The sequence below is a fragment of the Oncorhynchus mykiss genome, chromosome 2 (genome assembly GCF_013265735.2).
Source record: "Oncorhynchus mykiss isolate Arlee chromosome 2, USDA_OmykA_1.1, whole genome shotgun sequence".
Taxonomy (NCBI): domain Eukaryota; kingdom Metazoa; phylum Chordata; class Actinopteri; order Salmoniformes; family Salmonidae; genus Oncorhynchus; species Oncorhynchus mykiss.
In genome coordinates, this window is record NC_048566.1 from 1,748,681 (window position 1) to 1,765,000 (window position 16,320).

The 16,320-nt window shown below is 46.5% G+C and overlaps 1 protein-coding gene across 2 annotated transcripts in view; it reads left to right on the forward strand.

Annotated features, from left to right (window-relative positions):
* Positions 1 to 16,320, forward strand: part of LOC110514512 (lysophosphatidylcholine acyltransferase 1) — a 49,641-nt gene that overhangs the window by 3,383 nt on the left and 29,938 nt on the right. For both annotated transcript variants that reach the window (XM_036935139.1, XM_036935148.1), the window contains exons 2-3: positions 9,129 to 9,268; positions 16,128 to 16,320. The exon at positions 16,128 to 16,320 is cut by the window's right edge and continues 22 nt beyond it. In XM_036935139.1, the coding sequence (XP_036791034.1) occupies positions 9,129 to 9,268; positions 16,128 to 16,320 (333 nt within the window). The remainder of the gene's footprint in view (positions 1 to 9,128; positions 9,269 to 16,127) is intronic.

Here is a 16,320-nt window from a genome sequence, read left to right on the forward strand (position 1 = left end):
TCTACCTGAATCTATAGTGACCTGGGGGGTTCTACCTGAATCTATAGTGACCTGGGGGGGTTCTACCTGAATCTATAGTGACCTGGGGGGGTTCTACCTGAATCTATTGTGACCTGGGGGGGTTCTACCTGAATCTATAGTGACCTGGGGGGGTTCTACCTGAATCTATAGTGACCTGGGGGGTTCTACCTGAATCTATAGTGACCTGGGGGGGGGTTCTACCTGAATCTATAGTGACCTGGGGGGTTCAACCTGAATCTATAGTGACCTGGGGGGGTTCTACCTGAATCTATTGTGACCTGGGGGGGTTCTACCTGAATCTATAGTGACCTGGGGGGGTTCTACCTGAATCTATAGTGACCTGGGAGGGTTCTACCTGAATCTATAGTGACCTGGGAGGGTTCTACCTGAATCTATAGTGACCTGGGGGGGGGTTCTACCTGAATCTATAGTGACCTGGGGGGGTTCTACCTGAATCTATAGTGACCTGGGGGGGTTCTACCTGAATCTATAGTGACATCACCGAGGGTGGTTATACCTGAATCTAAAGTGACCTCACTGATGGGGGATTCTACCTGAATCTTATATCCAGAAAAACCAACAAGTCAATGAGGATTTAATTTCCCTATTCGAGACCTAACCAACCGTGGGCCATTTACCGTCCCAGTCATAAATGTCCACATTCCTATGCAAAATGTCTGCTTTATAATGTCTAACACTGAATCAGCCTGAAATATATTAAATGGGAAATAAAGCCACGTGACTCCTTTCCTCTGTGGATCTGAATGTAGTACGATCCTCCTTTCTCTGTCTCTCTCTCTCTCTCTCTCTTCCTCCCCTCTCTCTCTCTCTCTCACTCTCTCTCTCTCTCTCTCTCCCTCCCCTCTCTCTCTCTCTCTCTCTCTCTCTCTCTCTCTCCCTCTCTCTCTCTCTCTCTCTCTCTCTCTCTCTCTCTCTCTCTCTCTCTCTTTCTCCCTCCCCTCTCTCACTCTCTCTTTCCCTCTCTCTCCCCCCCTCTCTCTCTCTCTTCCTCCCCTCTCTCTCTCTCTCTCCCTCCCCTCTCTCTTCAGTCTTCACCCTTCTCTTTCCACCCCCCCCCCCCCTGGGCTCCCGAGTGTGGATCAGCGGTCTAAGGCATCTCAGTGCAAGAGGCGTCACTGCAGTCCCTGGTTCGAATCCAGGCTGCATCACATCCGGCCATGATTGGGAGTCCCGTAGGGCGGCGCACAATTGGCCCAGTGTCGTCCGGGTTAGGGGTTTGGCCTCAGCATCCTGCCTGCATCCCGCTGTAGGCCTCAGCATCCTGCCTGCATCACGCTGTAGGCCTCAGCATCCTGCCTGCATCACGCTGTAGGCCTCAGCATCCTGCCTGCATCACGCTGTATGCCTCAGCATCCTGCCTGCATCACGCTGTAGGCCTCAGCATCCTGCCTGCATCACACTGTAGGCCTCAGCATCCTGCCTGAATCACGCTGTAGGCCTCAGCATCCTGCCTGCATCACGCTGTAGGCCTCAGCATCCTGCCTGCATCACGCTGTAGGCCTCAGCATCCTGCCTGCATCACGCTGTAGGCTGTTGTTGCTTTTCTGTTTCTTTCTCAGTCATGAGAATAACTGTCTTACTCATTAGAAGCCTCAAATCTGGACCTTGAAGCCAGTTTCAATGTTAGTTTTCATTATTTCCTCAGGGCCTGATTTAGACCTGGGACACCAGGTGGGTGATTCCCCTCTAGTCAGGGCCTGATTTAGACCTGGGACACCAGGTGGGTGATTCCCCTCTAGTCAGGGCCTGATTTAGACCTGGGACACCAGGTGGGTGATTCCCCTCTAGTCAGGGACTGATTTAGACCTGGGACACCAGATGGGCGATTCCCCTCCAATCAGGGACTGATTTAGACCTGGGACACCAGGTGGGTGATTCCCCTCTAGTCAGGGACTGATTTAGACCTGGGACACCAGGTGGGTGATTCCCCTCTAGTCAGGGCCTGATTTAGACCTGGGACACCAGGTGGGTGATTCCCCTCTAGTCAGGGACTGATTTAGACCTGGGACACCAGGTGGGTGATTCCCCTCTAGTCAGGGCCTGATTTAGACCTGGGACACCAGGTGGGTGATTCCCCTCTAGTCAGGGCCTGATTTAGACCTGGGACACCAGGTGGGTGATTCCCCTCTAGTCAGGGCCTGATTTAGACCTGGGACACCAGGTGGGTGCAGTTCATTATCAGGTAGAACAGGAAGCCAGTCGTTGTCTGGACCTCCAGGGTTGGATTGGAATAAACCCCTGCGTTAGAAGCTTGTGTCTTGACTGTCTCTCGGTTTTTAGAAGTGTTTTCAAATGAAACGACGACCGTAAATGTCCCTCTTGTTTCAACTTATTCAACGCTCGACTGTAATGAGAACCGTTTTCCTCTGTGAAGCTGACCTCGGTGCTTCACTAGAATGTAGGCGAGGTTCCGCCGCGGTTCACTTGGTATGTAGCCGTTATGTAAGTCAACACACCACTGAGCCGGTCTGTGTCACAGTTGATAAGGGGAGGGGGGTGGGGGGAGGGACATTTCAAGTCCTGTTATAGTTGTAGGCCTATTGTCATGGTAACGTGGCTGAAACCACTGACTCCTCCTCTCCGTTTTAGTAACGCAGCACATGTTTTCATTCAGTGTGGCTGTGCACGTATTCTCACACGTTTGGATTCTCTATAAATATTTCCCAGAATGCATTACTCTGGTCCATGGATATGACATTGAATTCCATTCATAATGTGGGTTATTCTGCGCTCCATTCAGGGTATCGGGCGGAAAAATTATTTTTTGTTGTTAATGTAGACCAATGAAACTAATTTAAAATGAGTTTGAGACAGTGTAGGCTAGGTGAACTCTCCTGTCCTCTGGCAGTCTGTTGACCAGCTCTCTGAATGGTTGTTGGGGACATTGCTAGCGTGGGTTTAGAACTCTGTTTGTGTCGTCGTACCTAACACGACGAGGAAGAGACGTGAGATCTGGGACCAGGCTATGCCGTTGCTACCAGTCTAGAGCCCACAGGGTTGTGTTGTATTATAGAGTGTAAAGAATGTCACACTGCTTGCTTAGCGTGACAACTTCCTCCTGATTCAGCCACTCCCCCCCCCCCCCCGAGGCTCAAACCCCCAGGACGTCTGCCTGACAAACACGTGACCCCCCCCCCCCCCCCCCTCCCTGAAGTGACTTATTAACGCAGTCGCTGACTGAAAAACGGTCTATTCAGGCTGGGTGGTGAGTTAGACATATTCTCATCTGCTACATGAGCCCAGAGGGATGTGTTGATCTCCAGATGGTGTTTTAAAGCTCTGTTTTCCCCTTTAACGTTATTTTCTGTCAGGTCGCTTTTACCAACTCTGGTCGTAGTCGTGGTAGTCGATCCACCGGGATGTTTCTCCTGGCTGTGTTGACGTTTGTGAGTTACGTCTCTGTGTGGTTTGACTGGCAGTCCCAACTACCAGTCAGTCACTCTGTGTGGTTTGACTGACAGTCCCAACTACCAGTCAGTCACTCTGTGTGGTTTGACTGGCAGTCCCAACTACCAGTCAGTCACTCTGTGTGGTTTGACTGACAGTCCCAACTACCAGTCAGTCACTCTGTGTGGTTTGACTGACGGTCCCAACTACCAGTCAGTCACTCTGTGTAGTTTGACTGACAGTCCCAACTACCAGTCAGTCACTCTGTGTGGTTTGACTGACAGTCCCAACTACCAGTCAGTCACTCTGTGTGGTTTGACTGACAGTCCCAACTACCAGTCAGTCACTCTGTGTGGTTTGACTGACAGTCCCAACTACCGGTCAGTAACTCTGTGTGGTTTGACTGATAGTCCCAACTACCAGTCAGTCACTCTGTGTGGTTTGACTGACAGTCAGTCACTCTGTGTGGTTTGATTGACAGTCCCAACTACCAGTCAGTCACTCTGTGTGGTTTGACTGACGGTCCCAACTACCAGTCAGTAACTCTGTGTGGTTTGACTGACGGTCCCAACTACCAGTCAGTCACTCTGTGTGGTTTGACTGACAGTCCCAACTACCAGTCAGTCACTCTGTGTGGTTTGACTGACAGTCCCAACTACCAGTCAGTCACTCTGTGTGGTTTGATTGACAGTCCCAACTACCAGTCAGTCACTCTGTGTGGTTTGACTGACAGTCCCAACTACCAGTCAGTCACTCTGTGTGGTTTGACTGATAGTCCCAACTACCAGTCAGTCACTCTGTGTGGTTTGACTGACAGTCAGTCACTCTGTGTGGTTTGATTGACAGTCCCAACTACCAATCAGTCCTACACTAAAAGCCTCCCAGCCTTTAGTTGTGTTCAGCATCTCCCACAGGAGGATTCCCAGATGTCTGGCCAGTCCTATAAAGTCCCTCTGCTGAATGAAATAACTCCGCCCTCTAAACACTCTGCCGAATGTAACAACTCCGCCCTCTAAACACCCTGCTGAATGTAACAACTCCGCCCTCTAAACACTCTGCTGAATGAAATAACTCCGCCCTCTAAACACTCTGCTGAATGAAATAACTCTGCCCTCTAAACACTCGGCTGAATGAAATAACTCCGCCCTCTAAACACTCTGCTGAATGAAATAACTCCGCCCTCTAAACACTCAGTTGACGTTTCCGCTCGTTTTAACAACCTTTACGTATCGTCAGTGTGGTGGTGGTCAATGTGTCATGATGTTTCACAGCCTGTGTTGACCTCAGTGTGTTTGACCAAAATGGCACCCTGTGAGCCAACCAGTATCCCTTTAAAAGGAGAAGGAGCCAACCAGTATCCCTTTAAAAGGAGAAGGACCCAACCACTATCCCTTTAAAAGGAGAAGGAGCCAACTACTCTCCCTTTAAAAGTAGCCAACCACTGTCCCTTTAAAAGGAGAAGGAGCCAACCAGTATCCCTTTAAAAGGAGAAGGAGCCAACCAGTATCCCTTTAAAAGTAGATGGAGCCAACCACTGTCCCTTTAAAAGGAGAAGGAGCCAACCACTATCCCTTTAAAAGGAGAAGGAGCCAACCAGTATCCCTTTAAAAGGAGAAGGAGCCAACCACTGTCCCTTTAAAAGGAGAAGGAGCCAACCACTATCCCTTTAAAAGGAGAAGGAGCCTACGAGTATCCCTTTAAAAGGAGAAGGAGCCAACCAGTATCCCTTTAAAAGGAGAAGGAGCCAACCAGTATCCCTTTAAAAGGAGAAGGAGCCAACCACTATCCCTTTAAAAGGAGAAGGAGCCAACCACTATCCCTTTAAAAGGAGAAGGAGCCAACCACTATCCCTTTAAAAGGAGAAGGAGCCAACCACTATCCCTTTAAAAGGAGAAGGAGCCAACCACTATCCCTTTAAAAGGAGAAGGAGCCAACCAGTATCCCTTTAAAAGTAGATGGAGCCTACGAGTATCCCTTTAAAAGGAGAAGGAGCCAACCAGTATCCCTTTAAAAGGAGAAGGAGCCAACCAGTATCCCTTTAAAAGGAGAAGGAGCCAACCAGTATCCCTATAAAAGGAGATGGAGCCAACCACTATCCCTTTAAAAGGAGAAGGAGCCAACCAGTATCCCTTTAAAAGTAGCCAACCACTATCCCTTTAAAAGGAGATGGAGCCAACCACTATCCCTTTAAAAGGAGAAGGAGCCAACCACTATCCCTTTAAAAGGAGAAGGAGCCAACCACTATCCCTTTAAAAGGAGAAGGAGCCAACCACTATCCCTTTAAAAGGAGAAGGAGCCAACCAGTATCCCTTTAAAAGGAGAAGGAGCCAACCACTATCCCTTTAAAAGGAGAAGGAGCCAACCACTATCCCTTTAAAAGGAGAAGGAGCCAACCAGTATCCCTTTAAAAGTAGATGGAGCCAACCACTATCCCTTTAAAAGGAGAAGGAGCCAACCAGTATCCCTTTAAAAGTAGATGGAGCCTACGAGTATCCCTTTAAAAGGAGAAGGAGCCAACCAGTATCCCTTTAAAAGGAGAAGGAGCCAACCAGTATCCCTATAAAAGGAGATGGAGCCAACCAGTATCCCTTTAAAAGTAGCCAACCACTATCCCTTTAAAAGGAGATGGAGCCAACCACTATCCCTTTAAAAGGAGAAGGAGCCAACCAGTATCCCTTTAAAAGTAGCCAACCACTATCCCTTTAAAAGGAGATGGAGCCAACCACTATCCCTTTAAAAGGAGAAGGAGCCAACCACTATCCCTTTAAAAGGAGAAGGAGCCAACCACTATCCCTTTAAAAGTAGATGGAGCCAACCACTATCCCTTTAAAAGGAGAAGGAGCCAACCAGTATCCCTTTAAAAGTAGAAGGAGCCAACCAGTATCCCTTTAAAAGGAGATGGAGCCAACCACTATCCCTTTAAAAGGAGAAGGAGCCAACCAGTATCCCTTTAAAAGTAGCCAACCACTATCCCTTTAAATGGAGAAGGAGCCAACCAGTATCCCTTTAAAAGGAGATGGAGCCAACCACTATCCCTTTAAAAGGAGAAGGAGCCAACCAGTATCCCTTTAAAAGTAGCCAACCACTATCCCTTTAAAAGGAGAAGGAGCCAACCACTGTCCCTTTAAAAGGAGAAGCCAACCAGTATCCCTTTAAAAGGAGATGGAGCCAACCGCTATCCCTTTAAAATGAGAATATATACAGGACACCCCTTCATATACTATATATACAGCAGTATGAGGACACCCCTTCAAATTAGTAGATTCGGCTATTTCAGCCACACCCGTTGCTGACAGGTGTATAAAATCGAGCACACATCCATGCAATCTCCATAGACAAACATTAGCAGTAGAATGGCCTTACTGAAGAGCTCAGTGACTTTCAACGTGGCAACGTCATAGGATGCCACCTTTCCAACAAGTCAAAATCGTCAAATTTCTGCCCTGCTAGAGCTCTGGCAGTCAGACGGAGGAATCTGGGTTTTGTCACGAACCGGCTCGTAGCCCGTAACAAAGAGGGAGACGACAAGGAGATAAGGATATAGCAAAAATATATTTATTAACTAAAGTGCACTATATACAATTAACAATGGTGTGTGTGTGTGTGTGTGTGTGTATAGTCAGTAATCAGTAGTGTGAGTGGATGTGTTCGTAGGTGGTGATAATGAGGGGTGTTGAGAGGTGCCAAAACAAACAAACCACTAAATTCCACAACCAAAATCCACCAGTTTGTCTACATGGAGAGAGTCTCCTCAATGAATGGGGGAAAGGTGTGTCCCATTTCGCTGACGACCCTCCCGGCTCCGCCCACCAACATCCTAATAAGGAAAACAAGGGCAAAGAGAAAGAAATTCGGCAGACAGAGTGGGAGGGTCGTCACGGAGTGGGAGGGTCGTCACAGAGTGGGAGGGTCGTCACGGTTTGGGAGGGTCGTCACAGAGTGGGAGGGTCGTCACGGTTTGGGAGGGTCGTCACGGTTTGGGAGGGTCGTTACAGAGTGGGAGGGTAGACACAGTTTGGGAAGGTCGTCACAGAGTGGGAGGGTCGTCACAGTTAGGGAGGGTCGTCACAGAGTGGGACGAGTTCGGGAGGGTCGTTACAGTTCGGGAGGGTCGTTACAGTTCGGGAGGGTCGTTACAGTTCGGGAGGGTCGTCACAGTTTGGGAGGGTTGTCACAGTTTGGTGGATGCCAGGAGAACGCTAGCTGCCCCAGTGCATAGTGCAAACTGTAAAGTTTGGTGGATCTATCCAAGCTGTTCCTGTCTGTCTGCGGCTCTCTTCTATCTATCCAAGTTGTCTGTCTACAGCTCTCTTCTATCTATCCAAGCTGTCTGTCTGTCTACAGCTCTCTTCTATCTATCCAAGCTGTCTGTCTGCAGCTCTCTTCTATCTATCCAAGCTGTCTGTCTACAGCTCTCTTCTATCTATCCAAGCTGTCTGTCTGTCTACAGCTCTCTTCTATCTATCCAAGCTGTTCCTGTCTGTCTACAGCTCTCTTCTATCTATCCAAGCTGTTCCTGTCTGTCTGCGGCTCTCTTCTATCTATCCAAGCTGTTCCTGTCTGTCTGCAGCTCTCTTCTATCAATCCAAGCTGTCTGTCTGCAGCTCTCTTCTATCTATCCAAGCTGTCTGTCTGTCTACAGCTCTCTTCTATCTATCCAAGCTGTTCCTGTCTGTCTGTCTACAGCTCTCTTATATCTATCCAAGCTGTTCCTGTCTGTCTGTCTACAGCTCTCTTCTATCTATCCAAGCTGTTCCTGTCTGTCTGTCTACAGCTCTCTTCTATCTATCCAAGCTGTCTGTCTACATCTCTCTTCTATCTATCCAAGGTGTTCCTGTCTGTCTACAGCTCTTTTCTATCTATCCAAGCTGTCTGTCTACAGCTCTCTTCTATCTATCCAAGCTGTCTGTCTACAGCTCTGTTCTATCTATCCAAGCTGTCTGTCTACATCTCTCTTCTATCTATCCAAGCTGTTCCTGTCTACAGCTCTGTTCTATCTATCCAAGCTGTTCCTGTCTGTCTACATCTCTCTTCTATCTATCTAAGCTGTTCCTGTCTGTCTACAGCTCTCTTCTATCTATCCAAGCTGTTCCTGTCTGTCTACATCTCTCTTCTATCTATCCAAGCTGTTCCTGTCTGTCTACAGCTCTTTTCTATCTATCCAAGCTGTCTGTCTACAGCTCTCTTCTATCTATCCAAGCTGTCTGTCTACAGCTCTGTTCTATCTATCCAAGCTGTCTGTCTACATCTCTCTTCTATCTATCCAAGCTGTTCCTGTCTGTCTAAGGCTCTGTTCTATCTATCCAAGGTGTCTGTCTACAGCTCTCTTCTATCTATCCAAGCTGTCTGTCTACAGCTCTCTTCTATCTATCCAAGGTGTCTGTCTACAGCTCTCTTCTATCTATCCAAGGTGTCTGTCTGCAGCTCTCTTCTATCTATCCAAGGTGTCTGTCTACAGCTCTCTTCTGTCTATCCAAGGTGTCTGTCTACAGCTCTCTTCTATCTATCCAAGGTGTCTGTCTACAGCTCTCTTCTATCTATCCAAGGTGTCTGTCTGCAGCTCTCTTCTATCTATCCAAGCTGTCTGTCTGTCTACAGCTCTCTTCTATCTATCCAAGGTGTCTGTCTACATCTCTCTTCTATCTATCCAAGCTGTCTGTCTGTCTACATCTCTCTTCTCCGTCTTTGTCTCCATTCAGATAGCGTTGATGACGGTGACTCTGTTCCCCATCCGGTTGTTCCTGGCAGCCTTCATGATGCTGCTGGCCTGGCCCTTCGCCTTCATCGCCTCTGTGGGACGCAACGAGATGGTGGTGGAACCCCAGTCTCTATGGAGGAAGTATGTATGCTAACCTAACCCATGACCCCTATAACCTTTAACCCTATCCATCTGACCCTAACCCCAACTCTATGTGGGATGCCAACGAGATGGTGGTGGAACCCCAGTCTCTATGGAGAAGGTACATAGCCCTTATATAACATTACCTTTAAGAAAAGATTAAACAACATCTCATGGAACGACAGGGGACTGTGAGGGGACAAACACACTCTAACACTCACTCTGAGATACATGAACCCTCTATGGTTCACTCTGAGATACATGAACCCTCTGTGGTTCACTCTGAGATACATGAACCCTCTGTGGTTCACCCTGAGATACATGAACCCTCTATGGTTCACTCTGAGATACATGAACCCTCTGTGGTTCACTCTGAGATACATGAACCCTCTGTGGTTCACTCTGAGATACATGAACCCTCTGTGGTTCACTCTGAGATACATGAACACTCTGTGGTTCACTCTGAGATACATGAACCCTCTGTGGTTCACCCTGAGATACATGAACCCTCTGTGGTTCCCTCTGAGATACATGAACCCTCTGTGGTTCACCCTGAGATACATGAACCCTCTGTGGTTCACCCTGAGATATATGAACCCTCTGTGGTTCACTCGGAGATACATGAACCCTCTGTGGTTCTTGGTTCACTCTGAGATACATGAACCCTCTGTGGTTCACTCTGAGATACATGAACCCTCTGTGGTTCACTCTGAGATACATGAACCCTCTGGTTCATTCTGAGATACATGAACCCTCTGTGGTTCACTCTGAGATACATGAACCCTCTGGTTCACTCTGAGATACATGAACCCTCTGTGGTTCCCTCTGAGATACATGAACCCTCTGTGGTTCTTGGTTCACTCTGAGATACATGAACCCTCTGTGGTTCACTCTGAGATACATGAACCCTCTGTGGTTCACTCTGAGATACATGAACCCTCTGTGGTTCACTCTGAGATACATGAACCCTTTGTGGTTCCCTCTGAGATACATGAACCCTCTGTGGTTCACCCTGAGATACATGAACCCTCTGTGGTTCACTCTGAGATACATGAACCCTCTGTGGTTCACCCTGAGATACATGAACCCTTTGTGGTTCCCTCTGAGATACATGAACCCTTTGTGGTTCCCTCTGAGATACATGAACCCTCTGTGGTTCACTCTGAGATACATGAACCCTTTGTGATTCACTCTGAGATACATGAACCCTCTGGTTCATTCTGATATACATTAACCCTAACATTGCCATTCAAAAAAAATATATATATTTCTGTTGTAGAGACCCTGAGACAACAGAGAGAGGAAAGGGTTATAGACACTACAACAGAGGAAATGGTTATAGACACTACAACAGAGAGAGGAAAGGGTTATAGACACTACAACAGAGAGAGGAAAGGGTTATAGACACTACAACGGAGAGAGGAAAGGGTTATAGACACGACAACAGAGAGAGGAAAGGGTTATAGACACTACAACAGAGAGAGGAAAGGGTTATAGACACTACAACAGAGAGAGGAAAGGGTTATAGACACTACAACAGAGAGAGGAAAGGGTTATAGACACTACAACAGAGAGAGGAAAGGGTTATAGACACTACAACAGAGAGAGGAAAGGGTTATAGACACTACAACAGAGAGAGGAAAGGGTTATAGACACGACAACAGAGAGAGGAAAGGGTTATAGACACTACAACAGAGAGAGGAAAGGGTTATAGACACTACAACAGAGAGAGGAAAGGGTTAGAGACACTACAACAGAGAGAGGAAAGGGTTATAGACACTACAACAGAGAGAGGAAAGGGTTATAGACACTACAACAGAGAGAGGAAAGGGTTATAGACACTACAACAGAGGAAAGGGTTATAGACACTACAACAGAGAGGAAAGGGTTATAGACACTACAACAGAGAGGAAAGGGTTATAGACACTACAACAGAGAGAAGAAAGGGTTATAGACACTACAACAGAGAGAGGAAAGGGTTATAGACACTACAACAGAGAGAGGAAAGGGTTATAGAAACTACAACAGAGAGAGGAAAGGGTTATAGACACTACAACAGAGAGAGGAAAGGGTTATAGACACGACAACAGAGATAGGAAAGGGTTATAGACACTACAACAGAGAGAGGAAAGGGTTATAGACACTACAACAGAGAGAGGAAAGGGTTAGAGACACTACAACAGAGAGAGGAAAGGGTTATAGACACCACAACAGAGAGAGGAAAGGGTTATAGACACTACAACAGAGGAAAGGGTTATAGACACTATAACAGAGAGAGGAAAGGGTTATAGACACTACAACAGAGAGAGGAAAGGGTTATAGACACTACAACAGAGAGAGGAAAGGGTTATAGACACTACAACAGAGAGAGGAAAGGGTTATAGACACCACAACAGAGAGAGGAAAGGGTTATAGACACTACAACAGAGAGAGGAAAGGGTTATAGACACTACAACAGAGAGAGGAAAGGGTTATAGACACTACAACAGAGAGAGGAAAGGGTTATAGACACTACAACAGAGAGAGGAAAGGGTTATAGACACCACAACAGAGAGAGGAAAGGGTTATAGACACTACAACAGAGGAAAGGGTTATAGACACTACAACAGAGAGAGGAAAGGGTTATAGACACTACCAGAGAGAGAGGAAAGGGTTATAGACACTACCAGAGAGAGAGGAAATGGTTATAGACACCACAGGGATGCTGGTCCATGTTGACTCAAATGCTTGCCACAGTTGTCAAGTTGTCTGGAATGTCCTTAGGGTGGTGGACCATTTTTGAGCGTGAAAAACCCAGCAGCGTTGCAGTTCTTGACACACTCAAGTTGGTGAGCCTGGTACCTTCTACCATAACCCTGTTCAAAGGCACTTCAATCTTTAGTCTTGCCCATTCACCCTCTGAATGGTACACAGACACAATCCACGTCTCAACTGTCTCAAGGCTTAAACATCCTTCTTTAACCTGTCTCCTCCCCTTCATCTACACTGATTGAAGTGGATTTAACAAAGTGACATCAATAAGGGATCATATCTTTCACCTGGATTCACCTGGTCAGTCTATGACATGGAAAGAGCAGGTGTTCCTAATGTTTTGTACACTCAGTGTATTTTGGTCTGTTTGAATTCATTAGTTTCTATTTCTGGCCGTGAATTAGGCTACATAACTGTTGAATAGAGGGTAGTGTCGTGGGTTGCCTCAGCCAGAGAGTGTTAGTGTGTCAATGTTTGACGACTGCCTGAGCCAGTCCCCTGTGGATTGGAGAAGCTTCTGGTGATTCTCCTCTCCCCTTTCCTTTCCTTTCCTCTCCTCTCCTGTCCCCTCCCCTCCTGTCCCCTCCTGTCCTGTCCTCTCCTCTCCCCTGTCCTCTCCTCTGCTCTCTTCTCCCCTTTCCTTTCCTCTCCTCTCCTCTCCTCTCCTCTCCTCTCCTACTACTGTAGTGGTCTGTCTCATCACACCCAGTGGGGAGTAAATGAGATGTGACTCATACTTAGAGAGGTGACAGCCTGCCTGTCAGGACACTGTCGTGTAATCTACCGTCTACTGTCTCTGTCTGGGGGATGTTGTCTTCTGGAGCTGTGTGGTTTACTGTCTCTGTCTGGGGGATGTTGTCTTCTAGAGCTGTGTGGTTTACTGTCTCTGTCTGGGGGATGTTGTGTTCTGGAGCTGTGTGGTTTACTGTCTCTGTCTGGGGGATGTTGTCTTCTGGAGCTGTGTGGTTTACTGTCTCTGTCTGGGGGATGTTGTCTTCTAGAGCTGTGTGGTTTACTGTCTCTGTCTGGGGGATGTTGTCTTCTGGAGCTGTGTGGTTTACTGTCTCTGTCTGGGGGATGTTGTCTTCTGGAGCTGTGTGGTTTACTGTCTCTGTCTGGGGGATGTTGTGTTGTAGAGCTGTGTGGTTTACTGTCTCTGTCTGGGGGAAGTTGTGTTGTAGAGCTGTGTGGTTTACTGTCTCTGTCTGGGGGATGTTGTCTTCTAGAGCTGTGTGGTTTACTGTCTCTGTCTGGGGGATGTTGTGTTGTAGAGCTGTGTGGTTTACTGTCTCTGTCTGGGGGATGTTGTCTTCTAGAGCTGTGTGGTTTACTGTCTCTGTCTGGGGGATGTTGTCTTCTGGAGCTGTGTGGTTTACTGTCTCTGTCTGGGGGATGTTGTGTTGTTGAGCTGTGTGGTTTACTGTCTCTGTCTGGGGGATGTTGTCTTCTGGAGCTGTGTGGTTTACTGTCTCTGTCTGGGGGATGTTGTGTTGTTGAGCTGTGTGGTTTACTGTCTCTGTCTGGGGGATGTTGTCTTCTAGAGCTGTGTGGTTTACTGTCTCTGTCTGGGGGATGTTGTCTTCTAGAGCTGTGTGGTTTACTGTCTCTGTCTGGGGGATGTTGTGTTGTAGAGCTGTGTGGTTTACTGTCTCTGTCTGGGGGATGTTGTGTTGTAGAGCTGTGTGGTTTACTGTCTCTGTCTGGGGGATGTTGTGTTGTAGAGCTGTGTGGTTTACTGTCTCTGTCTGGGGGATGTTGTGTTGTAGAGCTCCCATTACATTATACTGCCTCCACATTACATTATACTGCCTCCACATTACATTATACTGCCTCACATTACATTATACTGCCTCCACATTACATTATACTGCCTCCACATTACATTATACTGCCTCCACATTACATTATACTGCCTCACATTACATTATACTGCCTCCACATCACATTATACTGCCTCCAGATTACATTATACTGCCTCACATCACATTACATTATACTGCCTCACATTACATTACATTATACTGCCTCCACATTACATTATACTGCCTCACATTACATTATACTGCCTCACATTACATTATACTGCCTCACATTACATTATACTGCCTCCACATTACATTATACTGCCTCCACATTACATTATACTGCCTCCACATTACATTACATTATACTGCCTCCACATTACATTATACTGCCTCACATTACATTATACTGCCTCCCATTACATTATACTGCCGCACATTACATTATACTGCCTCACATTACATTATACTGCCTCAACATTACATTATACTGCCTCCACATTACATTATACTGCCTCCACATTACATTATACTGCCTCCACATTACATTATACTGCCTCCACATTACATTATACTGCCTCCACATTACATTATACTGCCTCCACATCACATTATACTGCCTCCACATTACATTATACTGCCTCTACATTACATTATACTGCCTCTACATTACATTACATTATACTGCCTCCACATTACATTATACTGCCTCACATTACATTATACTGCCTCAACATTACATTATACTGCCTCCACATTACATTACATTATACTGCCTCCACATTACATTATACTGCCTCCACATTACATTATACTGCCTCCACATTACATTATACTGCCTCACATTACATTATACTGCCTCACATTACATTATACTGCCTCACATTACATTACATTATACTGCCTCCACATTACATTATACTGCCTCCACATTACATTACATTATACTGCCTCCACATTACATTATACTGCCTCCACATTACATTACACTATACTGCCTCCACATTACATTATACTGCCTCCACATTACATTACACTATACTGCCTCCACATTACATTATACTGCCTCCACATTACATTACACTATACTGCCTCCACATTACATTATACTGCCTCCACATTACATTATACTGCCTCACATTACATTATACTGCCTCCACATTACATTATACTGCCTCCACATTACATTATACTGCCTCACATTACATTATACTGCCTCCACATTACATTATACTGCCTCCACATTACATTATACTGCCTCCCATTACATTATACTGCCTCCACATTACATTATACTGCCTCACATTACATTATACTGCCTCCACATTACATTACATTATACTGCCTCCACATTACATTATACTGCCTCACATTACATTATACTGCCTCCCATTACATTATACTGCCTCCACATTACATTATACTGCCTCACATTACATTATACTGCCTCCACATTTCATTACATTATACTGCCTCCAGATTACATTATACTGCCTCCACATTACATTATACTGCCTCCACATTACATTATACTGCCTCCACATTACATTATACTGCCTCCACATTACATTATACTGCCTCCACATTACATTATACTGCCTCACATTACATTATACTGCCTCACATTTCATTACATTATACTGCCTCCACATTACATTATACTGCCTCCACATTACATTATACTGCCTCCACATTACATTATACTGCCTCCATGTTGTGGTGTCTGCTCAATGTCTGGATAATAATGGTTGAATTGACTCTCCTGTTGTGGTGTCTGCTCAATGTCTGGATAATAATGGTTGAATTGACTCTCCTGTTGTGGTGTCTGCTCAATGTCTGTAGAATAATGGTTGTAGGGACTCTCCACGTTGTGGTGTCTGCTCAATGTCTGTCGAATAATGGTTGTAGGGTCTCTCCTGTTGTGGTGTCTGCTCAATGTCTGGAGAATAATGGTTGAAGGGACTCTCCTGTTGTGGTGTCTGCTCAATGTCTGGAGAATAATGGTTGAAGGGACTCTCCTGTTGTGGTGTCTGCTCAATGTCTGGAGAATAATGGTTGAAGGGACTCTCCTGTTGTGGTGTCTGCTCAATGTCTGGAGAATAATGGTTGAAGGGACTCTCCTGTTGTGGTGTCTGCTCAATGTCTGGAGAATAATGGTTGAAGGGACTCTCCTGTTGTGGTGTCTGCTCAATGTCTGGAGAATAATGGTTGAAGGGACTCTCCTGCACACTGTACCGTCTATCCTCTAAATAAACAATGTTGTGTGGTTCTGTAAATAACTCAATGTAACAAATGTCTCTCTCCAGGTTTGTGGACGTGGCTCTGAGGACCATCATGCGGGTCATGTGGTTTGCAGGAGGCTTCCATTGGATGACGGTGAAGGGGCGCCAGGCGCTACCGGCCGAGGCCCCTATCCTAACGCTGGGACCCCACTCCTCCTACTTCGATGCTATCCCCGTCACCATGTCCATGTCCTCCATCGTCATGAAGGCAGAGAGC